The 12,447-nt window shown below is 39.9% G+C and overlaps 1 protein-coding gene across 3 annotated transcripts in view; it reads left to right on the top strand.

The window, feature by feature from the left end:
- ELMO1 (engulfment and cell motility 1) overlaps positions 1–12,447 on the top strand; it is a 525,215-nt gene that overhangs the window by 138,606 nt on the left and 374,162 nt on the right. For all 3 annotated transcript variants that reach the window (XM_073678246.1, XM_073678245.1, XM_073678247.1), the window contains 2 exons: positions 3,594–3,644; positions 4,853–4,975. In XM_073678246.1, the coding sequence (XP_073534347.1) occupies positions 3,594–3,644; positions 4,853–4,975 (174 nt within the window). The remainder of the gene's footprint in view (positions 1–3,593; positions 3,645–4,852; positions 4,976–12,447) is intronic.

The raw sequence follows: 12,447 nt of genomic DNA, 5'->3' as shown, positions 1-12,447 counted from the left end.
CCCCACTAAAGGTACCATACTGTGGATGGTAACCGTATGCACCAAAGAACGATGACCTACCAGTGGACTCCTGATGATTATTAATGGCAAATTCTGCCCGCGGTAAGTAGGATGCCCAATCCTCCTGATTTTTGAAAACGAAACACCTGAGGTAGGTCTCCAAATTCTGATTGACTCATTTGGTCTGTCCATTCGACTGAGGGTGAAAGGCAGAGGAAAAGGAAAGCTCCCCCAGTTGAGAACAGAATGCCCTCCAGATCTTGGAAACAAACTGGATCCCCTGATCTGACACCACATCGGAGGGAACCCCGTGAAGCTTGACAATCTCATTTATGAACACCCGAGTAAGTGTCTTGGCATTTGGAAGTGCCAGTAATTCGACGAAGTGAACCATTTTACTGAACCTATCTACAACCACCAAAACCACCTTTTTACCTGCAGAAACCGGTAGTTCAGTAATAAAATCCATGGACAAGTGTGTCCATGGCCTACTAGGGATAGGTAGCGGAAGAAGAGTACCAGACGGACGGGTATGCGAAACCTTAGAACACACGCAAATACTACAAGCAGATACGTGTTCAATCACATTCCGATGCAACCCCAGCCACCAAAAACGACGAGAGAGGAGGTCCGCGGTTGCCTTACCACCTGGATGACCAGCAAGAACAGAGTTATGATCCTTAATTACTTTGTGGCGCAGATTACATGGTACAAATAACCTTCCTGAAGGGCAGGAGGCAGGGGCATCCCCCTGAGCCGCCAACACCTCACCCTCCAGTTCAGGATATAATGCCAAAATGACTACCCTCTTCTGTAATATCGGGGCAGGGTTCTCATCGTCACCGTCACCAGGGAAGCTCCGGGACAAAGCATCAGCCTTGACATTTTTGACTCCTGGACAAAAAGTAACAACAAAATTGAACCTAGTTAAAACAGGGACCATCTGGCTTGCCTAGGGTTGAGACGTTTAGCTGACTGGAGATATGAGAGATATGACAGGTCCTTCTTGTCAGTAATAACAGTAATAGGATGGCCAGACCCCTCCAACCAATGTCACCATTCTTCGAATGCCAATTTGATCACCATAAGTTCCCTATTACCCACGTCATAATTTCTCTCAGCCAAAGACAATTTTTTAGAAAAAAAGGCGCATAGGCACCATTTACCAGGGGACGGTCCTTGAGACAACACAGCCCCAACCCCACATCCGACGCATCAACTTCCACAACAAAGGGTTGGGAAACATCGGGGTGACTGAGTATATGTGCAGTGCAAAATTATTCTTTAAGGAAGAAAGAGCCTGGAGGGAGGCATCCAACCATTTGGAAAAATCAGACCCCCTCTTATTCATGTCATGTCAGTAAGGGATTTCACAGTTACTGAGTAATTTTGGATGAATTTCCAGTAAAAATTAGTAAAACCCAGAAAACGTTGTAGAGCCTTCAGGTTCTCGGGACAGTCCCAATCAAGGACTGCACGTATCTTCTCTGGATCCATCCAAAAACCCCGAAGATGACAACAAGTACCCCAAAAACTGCACCTCCTGAACGGCGAAGACACAGTGTGGCATAAAGTTTCTAATCCCTTAATATCTGGAGCACCTGTTTAACATGCCCCCGATGTGTCTCAAAATCAGGTAAGTAAACCAAAATATCATTCAGATAGACCACCACAAACCTCCCCACCAAATGATCATTTATGAAATGCTGGAACACCGCAGGTGCATTGGTGAAACTGAAAGGCATAATCAGACTCTTGAAATGCCCTTCAGGGGTATTGAACGCTGTTTTCTATTCGGCCACCTCTCTGATTCTAACCAGATTGTGGGCTCCCCTTAAATCCAACTTGGAGAATACCTTAGCTCCTACAACCTGGCTGAACAAATCAGGAATCAGGGGAAGAGGGTATGGATCTCAGATGGTAATTTGATTTAATTCCCGAAAATTTCAACAGGGACATAGACCGCCATATTTTTTCTTCACAATGAAGAACTCTGCCTCCACAGGTGAAGATGAAGGCCTAATGTGTCTGTTCTCCAGACTTTCCGTAATGAAATCCTTCATAACTTGTCTCTCAGGACTAGAAAGATTATACAGTCTGGACTTCTGTAGTTTAGCTCCGGGGGTCAGGTTAATAGAGCAGTCATATGCACGATATGGAGGTAAATCCTGACACCCCCTCTCAGAAAAAGCATCCTCATATCCAGACAGAAAAGCAGGTAATATTTCCGTAGAGACTGTAGCAAGGGAAATATCTAAACAGTTCTCATGGCAGTAATCACCCCATTCAATAATCACCCCGGCTTGAATAATTTAACGATGATAGAACGTACTTTCTATCATCATTAAAATACTCAAGATTTTCAAAAACCTATGAGTGCCAAGTTTCTTTTCCATATTATAAAGGCTTGGGACGCTACTTGTGCACCACCCTAACAGGAAGTGCGGTAGTTTTCTACTTAACAGTGGATTATCTGGATCCTACTTGTGCACCACTTGTTTACCAGAGGTGCCGTGTTATTTTCTTCTACAGTGGGGAATTGAACACATTTTTAACAGTAAAGCCAAAATACCAGACAAACTCTTTAATGGTAAAGTCATATAGAGAACAGTAAGCTCCACCTAGCTGTGTATTGTATAATGAAGACAAAAGTAATACTGCAAAATGAAAAGTGCGAAAAAAATTAAGCCAAAAACAAATCACATATTCACATTTGTTATTTACATACTCAGACTCCAAACCCAATAAAGTTATGTCAATTGAGTGAATTGTAGAATTCATAAAATCAATGACAGAATTGCTTTTTTTTTCATGCATTTCGCAAATTTAAGAAGTGTCATATCATTTAAATATTAAAGGGGATGTCTGGTTTAAATAATTTTGACAACTCTGCCTTAGCAAAATAATCAGCTCTAACCTACTGAGGTCCCCGCCTCTCCATCGCTACCTTACTGCTGCTCCCCGTCAGTCTTTGTTTCCAAAGCTGCCGTGGTGGCGTCATGTCCTCAACACGTGACAGGTGCAGCCAATCAGTGCGTTCACCAGTGACACCTTTGAGCCTATTGATTGGTTGCAGAGGTCATATGTTGTAGAAGTAACGTCACTGGTGCAGCCCCATAAACAAGCAGCAAAGGAGGAGCAGCAAAGCCGTGGATCTGGAGCAACAGGGGTTTCAGATGGTAAATAATGCTTATGTTAGTATTTTAAAACCTAACTAATGTTGTCCCTAATTTTGAATGCGACCAGACAAACCCTTTTATTCTAAATACACAAGAATGATGTCTGAAAAAAACCCTCTAATCCATTCATCAAAAATCAAGACCTAAAACACTTAATGTAGACATACACATAAAACTGTTTTGTTTCAAAAGGATAATATTATGCATAAAGTTTCTCCATGGCACAATGTTATGCTGAATGTCATTGATGGCTGATTATCTGGGCGTTGTTTCAAGGAAGGGAACAACTGATTCACATTTGTCATTTTTTGCATGTTGGTAAATTGTTTCTGCCATTCACACATTAATGGAAACCATATTAAAGGTGACCTTCTAAAGTTAATATAAAATGTATATGTTTTTTCTTCAAAACAGGAGATGGCAAACATACTAACACAGAAGCAGTTACGTTCTATAATTCTCACAGTAAGTATTGTCATTTATTAGACTTTAAAGTGGTCATCTGCTCTACCAGATTCACAAGCGGTTGAATTTGTGGCAGAAATTTGTATGATTGAAAGTTGGTTTCATCCTTCTGGATGCAGCTGTTTTGATGACGAGCACATTGATTTCTGCAAGTTCCATTTAGATGAATTGAACAGTTGCAAAAATTTCTATAACAATATCTGTTAAATGTGAATGTACTCTTAGACATCTCCTTTATATATCATATTATATCATAGGGATGTGATAGAGGGAGGTCCCTTGTTTGTGGTCCAGCTTTTACTCAGATTGGTGAGGGCCTGTTGTGAGTTACTTTTTCTCTAGACGTACAGGTCCATCCTGCAGGGAGTGAACACTTTAAAGGAGTTTTCCAGTCTGAAGCTACAAGTCACTCTGTGTGACTGCAGACTTTTGGTTCCCCCGTTGCCAGTGCCGGGATCGGGCGGTCATGTGACCGCAAGTATGTGACATCCATACTCCTGGTCACAATCCGACTAGATGGGCGCGGTCTCGCTCAAATCATGTATATTGAGCAAGGTCGGAAACAGTCTAATCGCATACTTGCAGTCACATGACTGCGTTATCAGAGAATCCTCACAGCGCACAGTGCGCACGATGTGAGGATTCACAAGTCTGCAATCACATAGAGTGACTTCAGACTTGTAGCTTAAGACTGGACAAGGCCTTTAATGCTTGGCTAATGATGACAGGGATATTAGCAGCAGGACTCCCTGCAATCTGTCCACTAGCAGTGGACTTTTGACATTTATAATAATTGTCCAAACTGTTCAATTGTTGTCTACCGAAGGAAGACAGAGTAACATCAACATTGTGGACTTTTGGACTATTATGGACTTGCTGAAAACCCTCCCTAAAAATTAAATTTCAACACATTTTAATCAATCTGTCTTGTCTGGGAATGTATTCAAAATGAAAATCCCAAAGTTGCAATATAAGAAAACACCATTCAATGGTCATAACGTCTAATAGAGTATTTTTTCTTATCTTTGTAATGAATAGACCAGCGAGGTAAGATGGTTTGAAAAAACTGTGGCTTTCTACTTGCCGGTTATTATACAGTAGCAAAATGTAGGGGAGAGAGAGCAGTGAATATTTTGAAGCATTAGTTTATAGCTATTTTTTTATTATTTCTGCAGTGTCTTTTATTGTGTTTTTCTTCTTTTTTATAGCATGTAATCAGAGCACAGAGTGCTATTAATAATGAGATGGCTCACCAGTTATATGTACTTCAAGTGTTGACCTTCAATTTATTAGAAGATAGAATGATGACAAAAATGGATCCTCAAGACCAAGTGAGTGTTTGTGAGCTGAATTGTATTGTTGTATACAGCACCATACTTAAAGGGGCTGTCCCATGAACAAAGTACCTTTTAAGTGATCTTGGAATAATAATAAGTTTCACAATTAAATGTGTTAAAAAATATTCCTTTGATGAGACAATCATATATATGTGCCCCTGCTAAGTACTGTATAATGGTTGTGTTCGACCATGCAAAGCTGCTCCAGTTCATGGTCGATGGTCAGCACTTACCACAGCTCCTTGCAGGGGGCGGGGAACATAGGTCAGAATAGCAGGGGCTCACAGCTGCTACTTTCAGTAATGACACATTTCCCTGCTTGATGCAACACAGGAGTGAGTTCCTGCCTTGTCACCAGTTCCATGGACTTATCATAAATCAAGTCAGTGACTTAGGAGCGCTATGGCCTCTGAGCTTATATGTTACTGACTTGATTCATGATATGCTCAGGGGGCTGGTGACGTGGTTAGTCATGGCATGAAACAAGGAAATGTTACCTCAGGCAGGAAAATGTTACCTCTGAAAGTAGCAGCTGTCCTTTTTCTTGTGCATACTCACTTACCCTATAGGTGACTTCTGCATCTTTCCCTGGCCAGGAGTTGTGATATGTGCAGACCATGAACTGAAGCAGTTCTGCAGGGTGAGACACAGCCATTACACAGTATACAGCAGGGGCACGTTTTTTAAGATTATCGCAGAAAAAGAACAAACAGTTTTTTTAACACATCCAGTTGTGTAACTTATTATTATTCCAAGATCGGTTAATTAAAATGTTCTTTGTTCTTGGGGAAACCACTTTAACACTAAATATTTGTTTGTTTGTTTTCAATTAGTTTTTATAGTACTTGATGTCTGCTGCTCATTGCTAAGCAAAGAATTCATGCAATGTGTCTGTAGTGATCTGAACACTAAGGCCCTGATTGATCAAGTTGTTTACACAAATACTAGCAAAAATTTTTGCCCAACACGAAGTTACACAAAAATTTAGCGACTTTTGCCATTTTCACCAGGGCTGTGGAGTCGGCAAGCCAAACCTCCGACTCCAACTCCTCAATTTCCATGACTCCGACTCCCTCATACATGGCTCATGTTTAAGTGATAAATTTACTGTAGTAAAATGGTAACATAAGGCTTTTAATCATTATTATGATACAAAAATCAAGCTATTTAGATAGAACATAAAATATATTTATTGGAATGCAACTTTAGAACGCAAAAACTTTTGCATATTTACAATTTATTATACACTATGCAGTAAGTGAAAAAAAATAGTTTTTAACAAATCGTACTGAATAACATTTGTGCAGTGTATGAATTTGTTCAGAGAAATAGTATCGCCTCCATCAGATCCTCTTTCATAGATGACCTCAAATCTGACATAATTATTTTAACGCTAGAGAACAACCTCTCTACACTAACTTGGGTTGGTGGCAAAGCAGTAACCACATGGGCAACATCTCCAACAATTTCAGGGTATAAAGGAATTGCCTCGTGCACAGTCAGTTTTGATGAGCGATTGAACTCTTCTACTTCTTTGAGAGCAAGTGAAAAATTTTGCTGAAATATGGTCAATCTGTTTTCTATGGGAGTGGAATCTTTTTCCCTGCGGCAACGCTTTGCATACTCAATATCGTCCAGATACTTTTCAAAATTAAACTCCTCATCTGATGAGGCTGAATTAACGGCAGCAGCAGCACTGGCAGGACCCAAGTCATCTTGCTCTTGGCCGTCCTGTAACCCACTCATTCCAACTGCTACCTCAATCAGAGCTTCTTTTCATTTAGTAAGCGGTTGATCATGCAGCAATATACGATGACTCGGGTCCACATAAACAGCTGCCAGAAGAATTTTAGTCTCTAATAGCAGTGTCTCTCTCCTCAAGCAGAGTTATATCCAGACACCACTCCTTCAAACACTATTTGCAGTCATTAGGTCAGTATATCAGTGTGTATGCTCCTTGATCCATTTGGTGGTGCATATAGCCAAGTACTTATAGGCAATCACTCAATAAGAAAAATGAAAGGCAGCACTCACCGAATCATAAATAAAAAGTCCTTTATTCCTGTGCAAGGGACTTCATAGCGTGCGGCAGGTATCGGGAGGAGCAGACAAGGGAGCAGCGCAGAGGACTACGGCCATTTCGCACCTTCAAGGACCTGTAGAAGTACAGGAAGGTGCGAAATGGCCATAGTCCTCTGCGCTGCTCCATTGTCAAATTCATTAAAGACCTTACTCTCTTAATGAATTAGGTACATATTATTCCTGCACACTCATCAGTAAGACTGATGTACGAAATGGCAGTCTTAAAGAATCGAGGCTAACACATTTTATTAGGACATCGGGGGTGGAGTTTTGAACAAATTGTGTAGCACATAGCGTGTGTTAAACTTGTTATATTTAGAAAGAAAAAATACTGCAGAGGGCATTAACGGGAATTGTTGTCAAAAACCGAACTACTATCATGTTTTATGATAAATGTATTATTTTAAACATTTTGGGCATGTACAGTGACATGTAAAGGTTTGTACATCCTTGGTAAAAATTACTGTTATTGTGATCAAGTTAAGCAAGTTGAAGATGAAATGATCACTAAAAGGCCTAAAGTTAAAGATAATACATTTCCTTTTGTATTTTAGGCAAAAAAATGCATATTGTCATATTTTACATTTTAAAAATTACAAAAAGGAAAATGGGCCGATGCAAAAGTTTGGCACCCTTGGAGATTTGTGTGCTCAGATAACTTTGACCAAGGTTTAAGTCCTTAATTAACCTGTTGGGGTTGTGGCTTATTCACTATCATCGTTAGGAAATGGCAGGTGATGCAAATTTCCCATCCTCCTCTAACCTTGTGCCAAAAAAACAGCAGCCAGGGGTTCTTCTAAGCAGCTGCCTAGCACTCTGAAAATGAAAATGGTTGAGGCCTACAAAGCAGCAGAGGCTATAAAAAGATAGCAAAGCATTTTCAAGTTGCCATTTCTTCAGTTTGAAGTGTAATTAAGAAATGGCAGTTAGCAGGAACAGTGGAGGTCAAAATAAGCTTTGGAAGACCAAGGAAAATTTCAGTAAGAACTGCTCCTATGATTGCTAGAGAGGCAAATCAGAGCCCCTGCTTGACTTCTAAAGACCTTCAGAAAAATTTATCAGAATCTGGAGTTGTGGTACATTGTTCTACTGTTCAGAGACACCTGCACAAATATGGCCTTAATGGAAGAGTCATCAGAAGAAAACCTCTCCTGCATCCTCACCATAAAATTCAGCATCAGAAGTATGCAAAAGAACATCTAAACAAGACTGATGCATTTTAGAAACAAGTCCTGTGGACCGATGAGGTTAAAATAGAACTATTTGGCCACAATGATCAAAGTTTGTGTGGACAAAAAAAAGGGCTCAATTTCAGGAAAAGAAAATCTCGCCAACCATTAAGCATGGGGGTGGATCAATCATGCTTTGCGGTTATGTTGCAGCAAAATGGCACAAAGAAAATTTCACGGGTAGAAGGAAGAATGGATTCAATGAAATTTCAACAAATTGTTAATGCAAGCATAACACCATCTGTAAAAATATGAAGTTGAAAAGAGGATGGCTTCTACAAATGGATAGTGATCCTAAACATACGTCAAAATCCACAATATACTACCTCAAAAGGCGCAAGCTGAAGGTTTTACCATGGCCCTCACAGTCCCCTGATCTCATTATCATTGAAAATTTGTGTCTAGACCTCAAAAGAGCAGAGCATGCAAGCCGACTCATGAATCTCACAGAACTAGAAGAATTTTCCAAGGAAGGATGAAAAGCCCTCGAAAAAAAAATTAAGACTCTTGTCTGGCTACAAAAAGCGTTTACAAGCTGTGATACTTTCAAAAGGGTGTGCTACTAGGTACTAAATATACAGGGTGCCCAAACTTTTGCATCAGCCTATTTTCCTTTTTGAAATTTTAAAATGTAAATGATGAATATAATTATATATACAGTATAATACACATACAGTGGCTATTTCCCTGGTGATGAATTAAAAGTGCATGAAGTTGTCATCATGTAAGACCTTAATTTTAACCAAAATGCTTTTGAATATAGGTACAGTCATTTAATTAAAGAAAACTGACTGTCAAAAGTTTTGCATTGACTATTTATTGATCACAACATAGAGAGTAATTCATTGTTTACAATGCCATAACTTAATATTTTGTAGCGTAACCTCTTGCTTTAATTCCTGCACCACACCGACGGGGTATTGAAGCCACTTGAGTATTCAAGACATCCTAAGGAATCTTGCTCCATTCCATTTGCAAAACTGCTAACAATTCATCTTTATTGCTATGGGTACGGACCCCAAGTCGTTGCCCTAACTCATCCCAAAGGTGCTTTATAGGGTTTAGGTGATTGACTTAGCCATTGCAACAGGCGAATATTTTTCTTTGCTCACCAGTTTTTGACTAAATTGGATGTGTGCTTAGGATTATTGTTTTGCTGGAATTTCCATCCCCTGCTTACTTTGGTTTTACCATGTGGCAGCATTACATTCACCAGTATATCCTTGTACATGGTAGCATTCATATTTCCATCAATTCTAGGCAGAGAGCCAATGTCAGATGCAGAAAAGCAGCCCCAAACCATGGCATTGCCGCCTCCATGTTTCACTGTAGGTGTTTGGTACCTTACATCATTACGTTTTCCAATTGAGCGATGTATATAGTGCTTGCCATCACTACCAAACAGATTGAACTTGAATTGATCTGACCACAACACCTTAGACCAATCTGTCTCTTTCCATTGGCTGTGTTCTTTAGCAAACTCAGGTCATACCTTCTGGTTCTTTGCAGAGATGAAATGCTTCTTGACTGGAACTCGTGCATTCAACCCTACTGCTCTTAGCCGTCGCAGCGCAGTTTGGCGACTCACTTTGAGCCAATATTCTTCGTTCATTTTGTGCAAAAACTTTTGGTCGCCACAATACATATACATATAAACAATTTTTTTTTTTCCCCTAAAAATACAAAGGAAATGTGTCATCTTTAACTTTAGACCTTTTAGAGATCATTTCATCTTCAACTTGCTTAACAGTTCACAATAACAGTAATTTTGACCAGGGGTGACCAAACTTTTGCATGCCACTGTATTGTTTTTTCCATATCACAATTTTAAAAATACAAATTCTTGCAATTGTTACTTTTGCCACTGGGGCTATTTGAGACTCAACAGAATTGTAGATGAAGCTAAACAGGCACCAGCTCACCTGTAAGATTCATGAACCTCCCTCTATTCGGAGCTTAAACAGTGGCATAGGAATTCCAGTGGTGCTCCTCTAGAGAGAGTCAATGTAGCAATGTGTAGAAAGAGAAAAGCTGCACTCACCACATCCTGGAATTTAAAAGTCCTTTAATCCAAAATAACAGGACACCCTTGCGGTGTACAGTGGGTGTGCGGGAGAGAGATGGACGACGACGTCGTCCACCAGCGGTTGTTAGGGGCACACGACAGCTGATCAGCTTAGCTGTCATGTGCCGGGAAAGATGCAGGCTCAGTGCTGGAGTCTGCATGAAAGGGAGAGATACGACATGAAACGTACATGTACGGCGCATGTCGTGAAGGGGTTAATTGTTAAAAAAGTGTGTAGTGCATTCTTGCACAATAACAATGAAGGGCCTTAAAGAGAACCTGTCATCAGGATTATAGATATTAAACTAAAGGGATTGCCATAATGGCGCTGGTATACTGATTTCACTTTCAGTGAAGAAATCTGTAGCCTGATTTTTGTAAAACCATCGTTAGAAGTTTTCGTGTCCGTGCATCGGGGTGAGACTGTGGGTAGGGTCTTCGTCTCTGCCATGGCCCCTCTCTGCTGCCTCTGATGTCTATCTTCTTCCTTATATAAATTCCGTGCCGGCTCCGTCGTAGCTGTGGGCGGCGCTTGTGCAGATTGATCTCTTGATGGGCTTCGATAAAATGTATGGAGCCGGTAATGGCACATGCACAGATTGATCTTCTGGCAGTCCTCAGGAAAGTGGTGTGCATGCGCAGATTGAGATCTCGGCTCAAGTCACATTTTTTGTTTAATTTGGAGTAAACGCTTCGTATATTAATTGTGTTGCGTTTATAGCAGAAAGTTTGTAGATTTTCATAATAAACCTAATTTGCAGTATGGGTTGTTGAATAATTTTAATCGTAACTGTACATGGTTCAAATGTACGTCAACCAAAAGAATGGGCAACAAAAAGACTTGCTTTCATTAATTTCCTCTATTTTTTGCCTTAAATTGATGCTTCTTACAACTGTCAATAGTGATTAGCACATGTAACACATGCATGTTTCTTGATTATTTGGAGGTAGATTAGTTGGCAATTTCTGCCACAACAAATTTCTGCCCCTATTTTTTTGTAGTGTCAAACAATTGATTTCAACGTGAGGGATGTACATGTCAGAAGTTTTCAGTGCTTAAAGTGGATTTGTCACCTGCTTTCACAATGTAAACTGTATATACAGTTATATGAAAAAGTTTGGGCACTCCTATTAATCTTAAGCTTAATGTTTTATAAAAATTGGTGTTTTTGCAACAGCTATTTCAGTTTGATATATGTAATAACTGTTGGACACAGTAATGTTTCTGCCTTGAAATGAGGTTTATTGTACTAACAGAAAATATGCAATCTGCATTCTAACAAAATTTGACAGGTGCATAAGTATGGGCACCCTTATCATTTTCTTGTTTTAAATACTCCTACCTACTTTTTACTGACTTACTAAACCACTTTTTTTGGTTTTGTAACCTCATTGAGCTTTGAATTTCATAGCCAGGTGTATGCAATCTTGAGAAAAGCTACTTAAAGTGGCCACTTGTAAGTTGTTCTCCTGTTTGAATCTCCTCTGAAGAGTGGCATCATGGGCTCCTCAAAACAACTGTCAAATTATCTGAAAACAAAGATTATTCAACATAATTTAACCTGTCAGTTTCCACTGTGAGGAACATAGTAAGGAAATGGAAGAACACAGGGACAGTTCTTGTTAAGGCCAGAAGTGGCAGGCCAAGAAAAACATCAGAAAGGCAGAGAAGAAGAATGGTGAGATCAGTCAAGGACAATCCTCAGACCACCTCCAGAGAGCTGCAGCATCAACTTGCTGCAGATGGTGTCACTGTGCATCGGTCAAATATACAACGCACTTTGCACAAGGAGAAGCTGTATGGGAGAAATCATTAAAAGCTACAAGAAGCGACTAGAGGCTGTTATTTTTGCAAAAGGAGGATCTACTAAATATTAATGTCACTTTTCTGGTGAGGCAGAAATATTACTGTGTCCAACAGTTATTACATATATCAAACTGAAATAGCTGTTGCAAAAACACCAATTTTTATAAAACATTAAGCTTAAGATTAATAGGGGTGCCCAAACTTTTCCATATAACTGTATTACTCAGACCTGATGAGACTGGTGTACATACACTTTGAAAATAGATGTCACAATGACTGTGCA

Source organism: Phyllobates terribilis, unplaced genomic scaffold (assembly GCF_046119375.1).
Source record: "Phyllobates terribilis strain yellow unplaced genomic scaffold, ASM4611937v1 Scaffold_4__5_contigs__length_816908805, whole genome shotgun sequence".
Taxonomy (NCBI): domain Eukaryota; kingdom Metazoa; phylum Chordata; class Amphibia; order Anura; family Dendrobatidae; genus Phyllobates; species Phyllobates terribilis.
The sequence above is the reverse complement of the archived record's forward strand: the minus strand, read 5'-3'. Positions and strand labels throughout refer to the sequence as shown.